Source organism: Mesocricetus auratus, unplaced genomic scaffold (assembly GCF_017639785.1).
Source record: "Mesocricetus auratus isolate SY011 unplaced genomic scaffold, BCM_Maur_2.0 Super-Scaffold_100691, whole genome shotgun sequence".
Classification (NCBI taxonomy): Eukaryota; Metazoa; Chordata; class Mammalia; order Rodentia; family Cricetidae; genus Mesocricetus; species Mesocricetus auratus.
Window position 1 is genome coordinate 39,064,367 of NW_024429267.1, and position 18,957 is coordinate 39,083,323.

Sequence of the window (18,957 nt, forward strand, 5' to 3'; positions counted from 1 at the left end):
AGGAAAGGAAGAAAATCATGTGGCTTTTGAGTTTAAAGAAACTCTTTAACTACATAGTGAGTTTGAGGTTAGCCTGTGCTATATGAGATTGTGCCTTGGAAACACAAAAGAGAAATAACTGGAGGTTGTGTTAATTATATAATGTTTATTTCTCTTAATTTTGCATTTATCAAAATTTATGTTGGTTAGTTTGATGGAGCAACTGGATAAAGTGACAGACACATTTCTCATATTACCTCTACCTTTAAGATACAGTGGTAGGTATTATTAATGTAAAAACCTGGTGGGCTGGGGCTGTATCTCAGCTGGCAGAATGTTTGCCTTGCATGTACAAAGCCCTGGGTTCTGTCCCTGAACTGCATAAACAGCACAATGGGGCATTCCTGTAGTGCCAGCGCTTGGAAGGTAAAAGAGGATCACAAGTTCGGAGGATTTTTCAGCAATATAGTAAGTTTGAGGTTAGTGTTGGCTACATGAGATTGTGTCTTATGAAAACAAAGAGAAAATAACTGAGGACAGGGGGTAGAAGAAATATAGTCTACATCCAGCTAGAAATATTTCTTCAATTTTATTGTATTCACTAGTGTCTTGAACAGCTCCAAGTGTGTCCACCGAGTCTTTGTTGAAGAGTCTAAGAATGTTTCAGTAATTCAGCAGAGAAAGAAATTGGAATTGCAGAATTTCCTAGGAATGTTTTAGTGAACTAGGATTCTTAGAATGCAGAGAGTCTTTTGAGGAAGTTATAAAGATGTTGAAGTTAACAGTAGACATGACTAAATCATTAAACATTCTTATATAAAATATCTAGTGAAATTTTAAATTTTATTTTTGTATCTCTATGAACGTAAATTTTGATGTTTGTCCTGTAAGTTTTTGATAATGAAAATTTTTAATAGTTTTGTTTTTGTTTAGGCATTGTTCTTTGACCTATAGTATTTTAAAACAGCTTTATAGGATCAAACAGTTTGAGATTATGTTTATATAAAACTGAAGTAAATCTGCATTTAGTATAATTTCTCTTTCTTTCAATTCAGTCTACAAATAAGAAACCTCGAAAATCTCCAGGGGAGAAGAGCAGAATTGAAGCTGCTATTAGAGGAGCAGGTCGTGGAAGAGCTAATGGACACCCTCAACAGAATGGTGACGGGGATCCTGTCACATTATTTGAGGTGGTGAAACTGGGAAAAAGTGCAATGCAGGTAATTTTTAAATGTTTTTATTTCTTGTATTAAGCATGACAGTCAGTAATTTATGCAGAGTCTGCTACTGTGTATATTGGCACTTCATGTACATTGTGTGTCAGTGTCTGTGTTTTTGATGATCGTTTTTGTACTCAGGGTTTTAGTGATTCTGATCATGTGCTCTGCCACTTAGTTATTTCTCTAACCTCTGTATAACTGATATTTGCCTCAACCAAAGGTCATTCTTTGGAGGTTTTTTTCAGGTTAGCTTACAAAGAACATTTTTTTTCTAGGTATTCTTTCAATTTTGCTTAACAAAAATGACTTATAGGAGGTGCCCAAGAGAATTTCTGTTGCCTCGACACAGTTTTGTAACCTGACTTCAGAGACAGAGACAGAGACACAGAGAGAGACACACAGAAAGGCAGAGACACAGAGAGAGAGAGACAGAGAGTCTGTCTGTCTGTCTCTGAGCCTCAGGTCATGCTTGTACAGTAAGCACTTTATGTATTGAGTCATTTTCATAGTCCATAATGGTCTGTTTGTAATCTGTTTACTGTTTTTTATATTTCATTTATCAGTATTGAATTTTTGGTAACCTATGATTTTATTGGTAATGTCATTAAAAAGATAAACCAGAGTTATTTTACCATTCCTTTATCATGTTGTTACATTATTTTTTACTATTAAAATATATTAAATATTCATGCTTATCTTTGTACATTTATTATTTAAAAATACAACAGGTGAATTTTTTTGCTTCATGGTCATTTTCTTAATAAATAAATACCATATTTCTTTCCAAAAATTAACCTTCTACCCTTCATAAGAAGTATAGGAAATAATACCATGCACAAAAACATGAAAGGGTATTTAGTTGAATATGCTGAGTGTGGGATACAAATTTGAAATCCAACATTCTGGTGGTTAAACAGGAGGCTCACGAGTGTGGGCAGCCTGTGCTCCATAGTGCAACTCTGCCAGAAGAACATAAATAACCCAGTAATAAAAAAGAAATGTAGCCTGGCAGTGGTGACTCATGTTATTAATCCCAGCTGTTGGCACACAGAGAAGCCTGATCTCTGTTCTTTCAAGGCTAGCCTGGTCTACAGAGCTAGTTATAGGACAACTGAGGCTACCCGAAGAAATCCTATCTTGAAAAAAACAACCAAAACCAAACAAAATGCATAAAAACGTGCTGAGTTCCTTCCTTCCTTCCTTCCTTCCTTCCTTCCTTCCTTCCTTCCTTCCTTCCTTCCTTCCTTCCTCCCTCCCTCCCTCCCTCCCTCCCTCCCTCCCTCCCTCCCTCCCTCCCTCCCTCCCTCCTTCCTTCTTTTGTGTTTATACTTAAAACTGGGCTGTGGTGACTCATGCCTTTAATCCCTGCACTCATGAGGCAGAGGCAGTCAGATCTCTGAGTTTGAGGCCAGTGTGGCCAACAAAGTGAGTTCCAGGACAGGCTCCAAAGCTACACAGAGAAACCCTGCCTCAAAACTGCTCCCACACAAATTGTTTGATAGTGTAAATCAGTTTTATTTTAATTTGCATTTCCTTGATAACCAGTGATTAACAATAAGCTGAATCTTTAATTTCTCAATTGCTAATTTTAAAGTATGTTTTCAATTTAACTGCAAAAAAATTTAGATAATTGATGAAATAAACTTACATTCAGTTCTAACATAGTTTGACATGTTTACCTTTTATTTTTCATTTGTATTTCATTTTGAAGCCCTTAGAGGAATTTACTTTTTATTGTCTTTTTTTTTTCTTGTATATCGATGTATACATTGTTCTTTAAATTTGTGTGGACAAAGTTTTGCACAAACGAAGGCAGAAATTCCAGTTATCTATAACAGTAGATGATTGTCTATGTATTATATTAGTGTATTTTAAAAACCAAGTGCCTAGCGGGGAGGCCAGCATGGGACTGATCTGGACCCCCCCAAATGTGAGTGTCAGGGAGAAGGCCTGGGCAACCTATGGGGCCCTGAGTTGTGGATCAGTGTCTATCCCTGGAATACAAACAGTCATCGTGTGCCTATAGCACAAAGAGGGATGCTCTCTCAGCCTGGACTCTTAGGGGAGTGCCTGGACCCTACCCAGAGTGAAATGACAGACTCTAGATATCCCCTATGTGGAAGGAAATGGCAATAGGGTGGGAGTGCGGGAGGAGGGGAGGGAGAGGGAACTGGGATTGACATGTAAAACAAGCTATTTAAAAGTAAAATAAAAAATGATTAAAGAAAAAAAAAACCAAGTGCCTTTCAGACAGTAAGTTTGATCTTGTATTCATCCTACTTTCAGTGAAAAATATTAACATGGTAGAAGTACTGATTTTTAAAATATATTCTTCTTAGTTTTGATTAGAGAGAAAATATAAGAAAGTGAATTTCATAATTTTGGAATTTTATGTTTTTCATGTGAAACTTCATATTATATTAGTACATATTATAACTGTATAAGTATTCAGAACATATTATCAATTTTGTTGTCAAATTGACTATGTGTGTACACTTTTTAAGGTTTTATTTTGTTTTGTGTGTATGTATGTATGTTTGAAGTAGAGTGTGCACATCTAAGTACAGATATCTGAGAATCGAGAATGATCAGATCCCTAGGAGGAGAGGTTATAATCCACCTCATGTATATGCTAGGAGCCAAGCACAAACACTCTTCACTGTCAAGCCATGTTTCTAGTCCTGTTACCATGTTTTAATACAAGTTCTGGAGATTGCACCTTAGTTCTTTCACATGTATAACAGCCAGTTTATCAAATGACCTCTCTCCCCAGTCACACAAGTCACACAATAATTGATGTCATATGAGGAAAATCTTATCATTATAAACAAATTATTTACCAATATAAGGTTTTGCATATTATTCTTGCATCACTTTTTTACCACATTTTTTGAATATGGATTGCTAGTCAGGACACCACATTTTTAAGAATTTTATTTTAATACAATATTTCAAATATATTTTATTGTTTTATTCCCAACTTTTATTCACTATATTTTTAACTTTTTTTTATAATTTAGTATTATTTTTCTTTTCTCAGTATATTGAGATTATGGTACAAATTTTGGTCATTTTGTTTTTCATATTGCAACCTGTTGATTTTATTTTTATTGTGGATTTGCCGTCTGATCTTTCAAATTTTATTTTTCTTTCATATACTCTAGCCATTTTTTTTAGCAAGTTTAATTTTTCACATAAAATATTACGCTCCTAAAAGTAATGCTTTTGATCATTTTTATTATATCTCTAAATTGCAAGTGTTGGATTGGTTCATAGTGTTTCAGATTTTTGTGTGTGATTACTGAAACAAGGTCATGCGTGTTTAAATGATTGACAAGGCCATTAACAGTGGCATAGTAATTTTGTTATTTGTTACCTTACCCCTTCAAACCTAAAGTCTTGATGAATTGTCCTATAGAGAGTATACACTTGATGCATGGTTTGTACTTTTGTGCTTCAAGACTGAGACTGGATGAACATGAGGTTATAGCTATACTGTATCACAAACAAACATGTTGGACTGAGGCAATAGACATTGTCAGTGAGTTTGGAAACAGACTAAATGTATATGTATTTTGTGTAAAAGAAAGCTATGTATTTTGTATAGCAGAATTACACAAATGAACATAATGTGTGTTATGATAGAGAAGCACTTAATGGTAGCCAGGAACTTGACATTTGTGTGTTAAAAGAACTTAAATTACTTCCTAAAACATGAGAATATACAGGTTTCTTTCAAAAGTAAGGTTCTTAGTATCCTTTCAGACAGTAGAAACTCAAATGTTACTAATAGAAGCTGATAGTGACCTTTTATATAGTTTGAATCTAAAATGTCTTTCATAGTCTCATGTTTCAGATCTGCTTCATTGGCTCATGGTAATGTATGGTGGAGTTTTCAACCCCTAGCATGTAAGGCCTGGATTGCCAAAGTTAATGCCTATTAGGTGGGCCTTGAAAAGTTTCTATCTTTTGGTTCCAGCTTGTTTTTCTGCTTTTTGATTGACTACCTTTTAAGCATGTCTCTGGCTATGACTCCTTCTGCCGTGGACTCTTCTATATCTTCCTTAGCATGAAAGCTGTAATCCTCTGAAACTGAAAGCTAAAATAAATCTTTTTTTTCTTTCATCATGTTTTCTTTAGGATTCTTATAAACACAGTGAGAAAAATAATTCAGATATCATGTATCTCAAGCTGTCTTTCAGTTTCCCTAGTAAATCTAGTAATCATATAGTTATTAGTAAAAAACAAATACTGAAATACTCAAAAGGGTCTTACTTTTTACAGGATATTATATCTTAAAATTTCCTTTGTAGGAAATCAAATGATAAGGGAACACAGGACAGATATATTCCATATAAGCAGCACTTTAGATAAAGATATGCCGTTTTAATGGTGTCTGTGAAATTACCTATTTTAAAAGAGGTCTAAAGTTATAGCATATGTTTTAAGATTCTTCAAAATGATCAGAAGTAATCAAAACTATTAGCTAAATGTGAATGAATAATAAATGAGCAGGTTTTAAATGCTAGAAGAATAAGAGAAGAAATTATATATAAATTAAAACAAAATAGGTGTAACATGATAAATAAAAGAACCAGAGATTGTTTTTGGAGTTCTAGCTTCAAACTGAAGATCAGAGAAATGAAGCAGCCAAGGCAATATAATCTTACCTCTACCAAGATGAAATGGCAATCCTGTCTCCAGAAGTCCTTAGGGGTAAACGTTTTCACATCCTGTCTCCTCCTCCTTATATTATTCCTTTTTCCTCCCAGCCAAATCACTCATTTCTGTACCTCCATAGTGCTGGGATTAAAGGTGAGTGAAACCATATCAACCATTCCTAGCCATGGGAGTCTGGAGAATTCCCTATAGACAGCTAAATCTGTAAAGAACTCAAACTCTTTGTAGATAACTTTGTAGTATTTATATGCAATCTACCAATCCTCCCATGTATTTTAAAACATAGTCATATTTTGTATAATGCCCAGTACTTGTAAATGTTCTATAAACAATTATATTATATTGTTTAGAGAGTAATCACAAGGAAAACGTGTAGTTTGTGTTTTATTTCTTGTAGTTTGTTTTTACATTTAGTAGAGATTCAATGATGTTACTTTTTTAATAAACATGGTCCCATCCCATAACTCTACCTCCCTGATACTCAAGATGTAGTACAAGGTGGTTTTAACCTCATAGAAATACTCCTTTCTTGGAATCTCAAGGGCTGGGATTATAGATATGAGTTGCCATGTCTGGTTTTTCATTATATTTGATTCATAATTCATAATAGTTAAATACCCACATATGGAAACCTTAGACACAGATGAGTAAGTCTTTTCTGAGACTTTTTCACATTACAAGATATATGACTATATTCAATAAATCTATTCAGCAGGGAAGGGGGGAAGCCAAAAGATAGTGTGAAGGGCTACAAAATACTATTCTCTAAATTTGGTGCAATTTGGAAAATAATTTTTAAGAGAGGAAAATTGGTCTTTGAATATTTAAAAGACTTAGTGTCACTTAAGATTTAATTTGTAGCTTAATGGATTAATAGACCTTTTAATTTTCTTCCTGCAGTTTTACAACATACATTTAGGAAATTACAACTTACTATTGAACAAGAGGAAAATAATTGTAGGTTGTAATTAATGCCAAGAACAACTTTGAATAGCTGTAGATCTTAGAGTGTCTTGGTTTACTTGAGATATGACAAAATATATGTCTTATTTGGTATGCAGTACTGTGAGAAAGTATTTAAAGATGACATTTTTTTTAGCATCTTTGGACTAGAATATAAATGTGTTTTAATGAGTAGCAGAAAGGTTCATTTGTTACCTGACCACTGCAAACCTCTAATTGGACAAAACAGGCCATAAGAATGCCCAGAGACAGTGTCTATCACTACAGGAAAGTGTAGATACTTCTTTTTAACAATATCTAACACCCCCAATGGATGTAACTCTTTAAAGAAAGATAGACTGTAGGAACTTGAAGTAGTTTAGAGGAAGTCCTTTTCAGTGGATTTGTTCTCCTCTACTTTCAAAGTTGTATTTGTATATTTGCCTGGATCTAAAAAGTGTGAGAAAGTATAATTCTTGACTCTACTTAAATCAAGTTTCTAATTATCAGGGTAGAGGTTTAGCTGTAGCATAAATCAAGTAGTATATTAATACAGTGGTGCATTTTGTTCCAAGTGGTATTGGTTATTACCTGCTGCTGAGGTTCTCTGCAGGTTGAGATACTCCAGTCATTACAATGTCCAAGCTGCAAGTCATAAATAAGATATCCCCTTTGTCTTTGAAGGTGGAGTGTTGCTACTTAATCTGTGTTACCATGAGATGCCATTATCTACATTGAAAAGTGGGAATTGTTCTTAATGACCACATCTTTTATACGTATTGCTTGTCTTACAAAGAAGGAAAGCCAGTGCATTTTGTAAAGATGTAGATGTCTACTCAGTTTACTAGTATCACTTCCAAGGCTTCTAGGCCTTCTTTTGGAGCATATTAGAATAAAGGTTTATATTTCTCATATGATACATGAAATAAAAAATTCTTAACTCAAAAACTTCTTAACTCTTAAATCATAGAATTCTGCATCAATATCAAGGAAGCTTCAGCATTATAATCATTAAATTTATACTCATCTCCAGCTACACAAACTAATGCATTCATTTAGAACCTCTAGTGAGTACACCTGCAGTAATGAATTTGCCTAACAGAAAAGTATTTCCACTCTGCTCAAGTATTCTTAAAATCTATTCCTACTTCTTTTTTTTTTCTTTTGAGGAGTTAAGGTTTATAAATTTAAAAATGAGTTGAGTAACTGGGAAATTTACCTTGGATAGCTCATTTTAATTTCTAAATTTTAATGAATGAGAGAATTATAATATAAGGGGCTCTGAATTCCAGGATTGGGCTTTCTTCACAATAGGAATTTACTTCTCTTTTCTGTCCTAAGTTGGCTTTTCTAGATGTGCAATGCCATTAGATACATACTGGGAGTAGGGAGTTTTGAAAGACTCATGATGTGGCACTCCTTTTGTAATGAAACAAAAGGTCACCCCGATTGGCCAAGTTGGTCTCAACCTGTGTCCTGTCTAGTTTTCTGTCAACTTGAAATAAGCTAAAATCATCTGAGAAAATGCCTTCATAAGATTGGGCTGTAAGCAAGCCTGTGAGGCATTTTTTTAATTAGTGGTTGATTGGATGGGCCAAACCCATTGTGGGTGGTGTTATCCCTGGGCTGGTAGGCCTAGGTTCTATAAGAAAGATTGAGCAAACCATGTTAAGCAAGTCAGTAAATAGTAGTATCTTTCCATGGCCTCTTCAGCAGCTCCTGTCTCCATGTTCCTGTCATGATTCCCCTCAGTGATGGACTATAATGTGAAAGTATAAACCAAATAAACTCCTTTCCTCCTCAACTTGCTTTGGTCTTGGTATTTCATTGCGGCAATAGAAACCTTAAGATATTCAGTTGTGGCTAGGTTTATGGTTCGTTTGGTCGTTTTTGTTTTTCCAGACAGGTTTTCTCTGTATAGTTCTGGCTGTTCTGGAACTTGCTCTGTAAACCAGGCTGGCCTCAAACTCTGAGATCCGTCTGCCTCTGCCTCCCAAATTCTGGGATTAAAGGAATGCACCACCATTCCCAGCTTAGTTTTGTGGACTTTTGTTTGTTTTTTAGTTGTAGTAGTCTCATTATGTCCTGCAATACTGCCCTGAGTTGTTGTCAAATTTTAGGCATTGTATAGTTTGCCTATTCCTATTTCTCGATAGTTGCTCTCATTTCCATCCTTCAGTGTAAACGGGTTAAAGAAAAATATCTTTTTCATATTCTAACTCAAACTGTGCTGTTTCTCATGCTTATGAAAGGAAAGAAAATTTCTGGCTGTCTGGTCAAGAGTAGACATGGGTACTACCTGTTCCTTTTGAGTTGAAATGGTCTAGCATCTTAACTAAACTATTGTTTTAGTAAAGAATTACTGTTAAGGCGTAGAATACAAACATTTTATAAGAAGCTTAAAAATACTGTAAGTAAATATGAATAGCAGTTATTTGAGGCCTGAAGAATAACAGGAGCTAGGTTAGGCTAGGTAGTTTTCATTGTTGCCTAATTGTCCAAATTCTTTATCAATCTGAATTTATTTTATTAATCAAATTTGTTCTCTGATAACAAAATACATATATACAGTCCTAATTACTCTCACACCCCCAACACTCATGTTCTTGTCTCCCTCCTCCCTTTAAGTACTATTTTCTCCCAAGAGAGTCATTTACAAAACAGACAACAAAAATCCAGTCAAGGTTAACAAACCCAACTACAGGCTTTCAGTATCAAGAATCTTTTATCTTAAACATAAAAATAAAATTTCTATCTAATATATTATTAAATATCATATAATATACATACCATATTGCTGCATTATACTGTGAGAGTTTACAGAAAACATTATGGTACCACTAAAGTATGGTGGAAAATATTACCTATAAACTCTTTTACTGGCTTCTTAGAATGAGGGTGTTTATTTTTTCCTTCAGCATTCCAGAGTAGGGTCTGTTGTTTCTTCTTTAGCCCTTTCCTTTTGGGAGCTCACTGCATTCCAGGGTTTCATCAAATTCACAGCATATCTACTGCCTCAGTTTCCCAGATTCTAGGATTAGAGGCATGAGATACCATACTGACTTAGGTTAGGATCTTGAGTTTGCAAGCTACAATATTATCTCCGTCATCTGCTTGTCTTGTTTCAAATCAAATGAATCTACTCGAGCATCACTACATAATATTAACTCTGTCTATCCTTGTCCTGCTTAACCCTATGAAACAGTTTACAAAAAACTGTGATAGAGTTAAGTAAGGTTTCAGTGTATACTGCATAGATGAATGGACTGGATTGATTGTTACACTAATAGGGACCTAAAACATCAGATTTAATATTTAACTGCTACTCAGACTATTTCCACATATATTTTCTTTAGAGTGCTGGCTTTGTTTTCTCAAGTTTTACATTTTTCTTCCTAATCACCTAAAATTCCTTAGGAAAAGGGTATAATACTGATTTATATTCTGTACTCTACTAAATACAGTAAGATGATTATAGAAAAATGTCATTTTTGTCACCTATATCAGGTGTTCTGGTGCCTCTATGACCTCTATGTTTTTAAGTCTTAGATTAAAAGTAGTTGGAATGATTTGAGAACATAAAAACCTATGAATATTATTCTTTGAACTTTTCGTGTCTTGTATAGGTCTCTGCATGTAAACTTGTTTTAAAAATAGAATTACACATGTTGTACTTACTGAGAAAAAAACTTATCATTAGTGCCAATAGTCCTAGATACATTTTATCCTGTCACACTAATAAATTGTAATTTAGTGAAACATTTCTTTATAGTCATTTGGATAGAGTAAACTCTAATACCCACAGTACTTAACTGTTTTCATTGACAGTAGGAATGCGTGAAATATCAGTTGCTAGAAAGGGTTGATTTTGACACAGACAAGCATCTATGTACCAAAATTTCATTTTTTATTACTTCACACAAAGAAAATTGAAGGATTCTACTGGCAGAGAAACAATTTCTTTACTTCTTGAATCCAGGTATAAGTACTTAACACATTTTTGCTAAGTATTAGCTGAAAAAAATATGTACCATTTCCAAATGTGAGTTTGTGGTGATATATTGTTTATGATCTAATAAAGCCACTGTAGATCAGTTTTCAAAGCAGCTACACTTGTTAGCTATAGAAACTATGCAGTGGTAGCAGATACCTTTAATCTTAGGGCTCAGAATTAAGAGGTAGATGACTCTCTGTTACTTCACGGCCACCTTAGGCTACCAGAGAGTCAGTTGATTTAAAAGAGTGACTCAGAGCCCATGCCTTTTATCCCAGGATTTGAGAGGTGTAATGGTAGAGGCATTCAGTCTGAGAGTTAGTCTCTAGCTACTCTGAGGAAAACATAGCAGTCTAGTGAATCTGAGGAGCAGTGAAGTCGGGAGCAGTTTGAGGATCGCCCCTTTGGTCTGAGCTGAGGTAGTTAAGGAGTGAAGGCTGCTTTGCTTTTCTGATCTTTAGCTTAAAGCTTGAACCCCAGTATCAGTGTCTGGGTCTTTTTTTTTATTGTGTTACATGACTTAGGAAATTCTTCTATGAAAAGATTTTCTATCAGTAGAAAAGAAAAAACAGTGGACCTTGTAGTTTAAGTCCCAGAATAATTGTGTGTCTACTTTTGCAGATTTTTTTATTTTTTATTTCATCAGTTACTAAGAAATGTGTGAAAAAATATCAGGCATGTTTGTGACTTTCCTTATTTCTTCTAACAGTGCAAGTTTTGTTTCATGTACTTTGAGGCTCTTGTTATTTGGTAATGCAAGTTTAGGATTGTTACCGTTTTCTAAAGCATATGTTCCTCCGTTAGAAATCTGTTTAGATAATGTTCTTTGTCTTTATTTCCATCCTGTCAAATATTAATATAGTCACATAAAATTTCTTATGGTCAATTTTGCGAGCATTTGTTTTTATGCTTTTATTACAGCCTATTTTACTCATTAAAATACTTTCCTTGTGTGTGCTAAGTGGTTGGTTAATTTTGTAAATGCTAGTTAATGTTCCTGTTAATCATAAAATATCAATAATCATATCAGCTATTGTGCTCAAAGAGAAGGAATAGAAAGACTGTACTAAAATTTGCAGGCTCTTAGACAAGTTGAAAATTTCGAAATAGGAATCACTGTGTAGCTTAAGCGAGCCTTGAACTTCTTTTGTAGCCCAGATTGTCCTTGAAATTGTAGTTCTCTTGCCTTAGCCTCACCAGTGGTTGAGTTTCAGAGAGACACCATCATGACTGCCTTACAAGGGGCATTTTGCTTTTTTGTTTTGAGTATTGGTGCAATAATGCAGTATAACAGAGCAGAAAATTGGCAGGAATTTCTCTAATATAGTTGTCTTCCAAGAATAAGTAGCTCATATAACAAGGCAAGTAATAATTGTTTCTTTTGTTCATTGTGTTGATGATATCCTTACAGTGATAAAGTAGTGGAAGACTGATGTTGGTGGTAGGCTTTATGCTGGTATATGTAAGTAGGCTTTGGTGCATTATTTGGAAAAAACAACTGATTTAACTACCGTTACAGTGCTATTTCTAGACTGTTATTTTCCATTTCTCATTTTCTTTCACGCATAGGCAGATTCCCAGTTCTGTATTGTATTATAGCAAGGTTCATTCAATTAAAAGTGTTAAATGGTATAAAAGATCCATTCATTTGTAAATTGCTCTCACCAACTGAAGGAGCTTTATATTAATTAAACCATTTTGCTATTGCCTAAAAATATTGTACCATTCTAGAAAATATAAGTGTGGAAAGTAAGTTTCTGTAGTAAAGTATCCTATACTGTATAGTTTTTATACTGTATGCTTTAAATATATATTTGCCTAGTCCTATAATCTTTAAAAAGACATCTCTCCCATATCAACTGCACACGTCTCAGATTGATTAAACATATAGCCATCTGTAGCTTTTCATTGTTTATGTGAATGATATTTAATGGAATCTCTGAATAGTGTTCCTCTCTTTGAATGTAATTTATTACTGTTAATATTAAGAATTTAATAATACTAATAGTATAATAGTAATATTGATAATATTTAATAACAGTAGTTTAATATTATTATGTAATTTATTCCATCTGAATAATGCTCCTATATTTAAAATTTATTTATTTATTTAAATTAGAAACAAGCTTGCTTCACATGTCAATCCCAGTTCCCTCTCACTTGCTCCCTCACCCCTCCACCAACCCACCCATCCAATTCCCACTTGACTCTCCAGGGAGGGTGAGGCTCTCCATGGGGGATCTCCAAAGTCTGTCATATCATCCGGGACAGGGCCTAGGCCCTCCCCGATGTGTCTAGGCTGAGAGACCATCCTTTATGTGGAATGGGCTCCCAAAGTCCATTCAGATGCCAGGGATAAATACTGACCTCCTACCTGATGCCCCAAAGATTGCCGAGGCCTCCTCACTGACAACCACGTTCAGTGGTTCTGGATCAGTCCCATGCTGGCCTCTCAGCCATCAGTCTGGGGTCCATGAGCTCTCCCTCATTCAGATCAGCTGTTATATCCTATAATTTTTTGAAGCATGAAAATAAAAGGAAAAAATTTAAATATAAGAACATATGATAATTTGTAACCTGTGAATACAATGACTAAAGTAGATTCAAAGAAAGCTTTTTCCCCCTCTTTTGTCAAACTTCATAGTGATTTTTTTTTGTTGTTTTTAGAGGAGTTTAAAAGAATTTAAAATGCAATTATGTGGCTTTCCCCTTCTTGTTCATTCCTCCAACCTTTCCCATGCTCTCCTCCCCATATTCATTACCTTTTATTTCTTTAATTGTTGTTGCATATATATATATATATTCATATATTCCTAAATATACAAATATAACCTAGTCAATCCATATAGCATCATGTCTGTGTCTATGATTTCATGGCTGACCAGTTGGTTTTAGAGAACACTAGTATGGGGCTTTTCCCTGAGGAAAACTATTCCTCCCGCTCTCAGTATTTCTTAGCTGCCTCTTGTTTGTTTGTTTGTTTGTTTCTATGCTTTAGACCTCATGAGATTTCTCCCTTCATTATTAATGTGACCATTGGTATATGTCTTTTCAGGTCTTGTTTAGTTAGCCGTGTTGATGTGACATCATGGGTATAGCTTCTCTGTTATTTCTAGAAGATTGTGAAACATACATAATATAGTTCTTGACCTCATTGATTATTCCCACCTAAATTTGCAGATATACTATAAAAATCTAGACAGATTCTGTCATGAATTCTCTCTTCCCTTGACTGACACACACACACACACACACACACACACACACACACACACACACACACACACACACACACACACCCCACACTCATTTTTTCATTTAGATATTTAGTCTGGTTTGCCCCTCCTGACAAGATGTCTCAGTTGAGAACCAATCTAGCTTCAAACTCACATCCTCTTGGCACATTCTTTTGGCTGCTGGGATTACAGGTGTACATCACCATGCCTAGGAAGTCTGCAAAAATTTTATCTTTCTTTTATTTCAAAGATACATTTTATATGGCTTAAATTAAAATAATCCTGTATAGATTTTTCTTTTAAAATATTTTATTTGTAACTGAAATGAGAGTAATCCTGTATTGATTTTTATTTTTAAAATATTTTACTCATTATTCATGTGCTTAAATTGAATTTAATATGTGATGTGCCATAATTTCTTTCATTTGCTTCCCCATATGTTCCATCTAGCTCTATAAGCCCTTTATTTCCTCCTTTTTTGGGTGTTTTGTTTTGGTTTTTTGTTTTGGGTTTTGTTTTTTGTTTGAGTTTTTGTTTTGGTTTTTAGAGACAGGGATTATCTGTATAGACCAGGCTGGCCTGGAACTCACAGAGATCTGCCTGCCTCTGCCTCCCAAGTGCTGGGATTAATGGTGTGTGACACCACCTTCTGACCTTTCCTCTTTCTTATATATACACGTTTTCAGCAATTTGGTTGTGAGGTGTCTTGTGTAGATACATGCCTTTCTTCTCCCCTCTCCTTTTCATGTTCTTCTCTTCCTACCCTTGCTTTCCTCTTTATATCCATTATTCATCTAGTTATGTTGACACTTGATAATGCTTCAAAATCCAAGCAAGTTTTTGCTCTCTGTGCTTTTGTTACTTAGAATCCTGTCACTCCACATTTTTCTCCAAGCTTTTCAATAGATAATTTCATTCATTTCTGGATAAGCTAGCCTACATTTCAGCATAGTTTATTCATAAAATTAGGTATTTCTTTCTAAGGTTGAATTATCTCCTTTATGATAGATTACATTTTCTCTTTGCAGTACTTTTTGGTTATTCATTCATTAGTTCTGATGTATTCTCTATTCAGTGGGTTTCTAGTAAGTTTTCCTACCTCTGCTTCAAGTTTCAGTTCTACAGTCTCCCTCATAATACTTTGGGGATTTATATATAATTTTTAATAGCATAAATTTATGGAATCACTTTGGAGATTAAAAAAGTAATGTAACCATGTACAGTGTTCTGTCACAATTCTAGGCCATTATAGAAATAACCTTTAGGCTCCCATTTTATTATCTATGCCATGAAAGCTTTTTGTTTTTGTTTTTTAGACAAGGTTTTTCTGTGTAGCCCTGGTTGTCCTGAAACTCGCTCTGTAAACCTCTCTGGGCTCGAACTCCTAGAGATCCTCCTGCCTCTGCTGGGATCAATGGTGTGCTCCACCACCGCCTTGTGCAATAAAGCTTTTTTTTTTTTTCTTTTGGCTTTGTATCTTTAAAAACTCACCTAGACAGCTCTGTCCACTTCTGATTTTCATCTCATAGTGCGTGCCACATTAAGTAGAGCTGAACTGTCAGCAGAGTTTTTCAACCTCTTTTATCACCACAATATAATATTTTGTTAATTTTTAAAACAGAACTTCTGAGTCATTGAATGTGATGCTGCAGGAGGACAATTTTAAGTCAAAATCTCTTTGTTTGAAAGAAGATTATTCTCAATAGGGAGTCCTGAAATAAAAACATGACCAAACATGTAGTTTAAATCAATGTGATACCTAGTGTTTGTATTGACATGAGACCTCTAGAAAACAGACATTACTGGATCTTGTTTATTATTGGTAGAATAAAACTTAATGTATTTGCTTTACTTGTTTTGGTTTTGGTTTCGTTTTGCATAATCTTGTAATACTTGTGTGATAATTCATTTTAATTGTCCACTTGACACATTCTAGGATTATCTTGGAAAGGAATCTGAATATGGGATTTTTTGGTTCAGCTTGGCCCATGGAAATGCCTGTAAGGGATTTTCATAATTATGTTGAGTTCTGAAGACTCATCCTGAATACTGACTATACCATTTCATGGGCTGGGCCCTAGACTGAGTCAGGAGGAGAGGACAAGTTGAGCAGTAGGGTCCATGTGTTAATGCATTGCTCTCTGTATTTGACAGTGAATGTAATGTGAGTAGACGGGTCAAGTTCCTCCTGCTTTGTCTTCCCTGTAATGACGTACTGAAACAATACTGTGAACAAATGACCCCTTTTTCTCTTAGTCAGGATATTTTTATCACAGCAGTAGAAAAGAAAGTAGGAGATCTTGTGCTTATTCCATGTATTAACAAGTCAACAAAAATACACTAACACTAAATGGTGTGTGTAGTTATGTTCATAACAATTTGGTTTGTAATCTCCCTAAATCAGAAACACCATTAATGTATCAAGTTAAGGAACAAATTCATTTATTTTTGTAATGAAAGAAATCACTGACATTGAAAAACAAACAATAAACAATGCAAGCAGAAATTGGTAACACATGACTTTAATCACCGCATTAAGTAAGCAAAGGTCTTCAAGGCCAACTCATTCTTCACAGCAAATTCAATGCTAGCCAGGGCTTCATAGTGACACCAGAACTTATCTTAAAAAGAAATAGAAAAAACATGCACTTATACACATCTTTCCTTCCCCTCCTATCCTGTCCCCTCTCTTTTTGCTTAACTAGAGATTAATTAGGACTACATAATAGAATTAAACATGAGTGGTGAGATTATGAGGAATTTATAAGTTGGTATATCACTGAAGGTTAGGTATTGGTGTTCTTATTACCTGCCACTGCTTTTTACCAGTGTTTCACTAATGTTTTCATTTAATACAGATACAATGACTATATTGAATGGTTGCCTTATTTTTGGTTATTTAAAGTATCCCAAGCATTTCCACAGCAAGATCATTTAGTTTTTGTCTTCATTTAAGTAGAATTCATATGTAAGTTCTACCTTATCATAAAAATTTTGGAGAATATCAGTGCTGAGATCTAGTAGCATAGCAATTTCTCTTATTATTTTGGTTCAGTTATTTTATTTACAAATACTGAACCATACTTATATTACTGAAAAGAATGTTTATTACACTTGGTATGCATTCTTTGTATACATTAATGGATTAAGTTTGCTGAACTTATAAATCTCTGTATAAGTGGATTTTAATATTTTTATATAAATTTAAAACTTGTATTTGTTTAACAAACATTAACCTTGATGGAACTTTTAGTGTCAGCTTTGTTTGTTGCTTTATGATAAATAAATCTTTGAGCTCTAGTAATGAACCTCTTATTAGTTTTATAAATAGAGAAGTCTGCTTTTATTTGACAACAGAAGAGTAGCTTCAGGTAAGTGATTGTCTTATTTAATTAATTTCACATACACACAAACTTTTTTAAAAAATCTAGTGTATTGTCAATTTTTTAAAATTATTTTTTGTTTTTGTTTTTTTGTTTGTTTGTTTTTCTACAGTCCGTGGTGGATGACTGGATTGAATCATATAAACAAGACAGGGACATCGCCCTTCTGGATTTAATCAACTTTTTTATCCAGTGTTCAGGATGTCGAGGTACACAGATGTAAAATAAATTCTGTTTATTGAACTTGCCAGTTCAGCAGTATAACTTTACCTTACACTAGAATCATGTTTTGATCCTTTTCAGCAGAGTAGATTGTTGGTATGTGTTTTAAGGGTACTTTTTTTTTTTTTTTGGTCAGTTTTCTGTCTGAATGGCAATGCATTTCTGTATCTCTTTCAAATTCTTCAAGGGAAAATGAAATTTACTGATTATGAATTGTTTTTCAATCATAAATTTTAGCATTCCTTACAACTTGTCTGGTTTTTTTTCTTTTTTTTTTTTTTGACCAATTTTTGACAAAATGAGTGTGATGGTTCATCTGGTGAACTTCATTTAATTTAGAACCATAATGGAAACATACCTCTGGGCATTCTTGTAATGATGTTTCCAAAAAGATGCAACTGAAGAGGGTAGATCCATCAATGTGGATGACATCCTCACATTGGTGCATCATGGTAAAAGGAGAATGTACCCTGATTAGTAACATTCATCTCTCTGCTTTCTGAATATACCTTTTAATTTTATTTCTTTGTTTCAGTACACCTAGTGTTATATTGAAGTGAGAATTATTATGCATATTTCAAAAGATACTAATACTATTTGAAGTGGGTCCCTCACTTTGGTGTTCTGCATGCCTCTTGTACCCCAATAGGCATCTCTTTCCTTAGATTTGGTAAGTTCTCGTTTGTGATTTGGTTGAAAACACTCTTAGGCCTTTGACTGTGTTTCTTTTATTCTACATATATGAGTTGTAGGTTTGTCTTTTATGATACCCGAAAGTTCCTTCATGTTCCTTCCATTATTTTTCTTAGATTTAAATTTTTCTTTTGAGTCGTGTGATCTCATTCCTCTAATTTGTCTTTAAGACCTGACACTCTCTTCCACTTGATTCAGTCCATAGGTGAAACTCTTCTTTGAACGTTGACTTTCTAGGTTTTGTTTTTGCATTTTAAGTGTGCCTTTTCTTATATTTTTGGTTGGGAGCCTAGCCTTTAACGGCTGAGCCATTTCTCCAGTCCAAGTGTGCCTTTTCTTTAGAGATTCTCTTTATTAAATTCTATTTTCACATCTTCATTTTTTCATTGTTTTATTCAGCAATGTTTGCTTTTGTGGTCTTCATTTTTGCATTTATTCAGTTTTGTCATTTATTTATATTCTCTGAATTACTTGAACATTTTTAGAATTGGTGTTTCGAAATCATTGTCTGTTTTTAAGTTAAAATAGATTTTTTATACAATATTCTGATCATTCTTTCTTATTAGAATAGAAACAAACACCTAAAATAATAACAACAACAACAATAA

General features: G+C 34.2%; 1 protein-coding gene across 2 annotated transcripts in view; it reads left to right on the forward strand.

Annotated features, from left to right (window-relative positions):
• The window catches only part of Stag1 (stromal antigen 1), a 272,956-nt gene that overhangs the window by 94,069 nt on the left and 159,930 nt on the right, over positions 1-18,957 (forward strand). For both annotated transcript variants that reach the window (XM_040740365.1, XM_005072015.4), the window contains exons 4-5: positions 1,035-1,199; positions 17,547-17,643. In XM_040740365.1, coding sequence (XP_040596299.1) covers positions 1,035-1,199; positions 17,547-17,643 — 262 coding nt within the window. The remainder of the gene's footprint in view (positions 1-1,034; positions 1,200-17,546; positions 17,644-18,957) is intronic.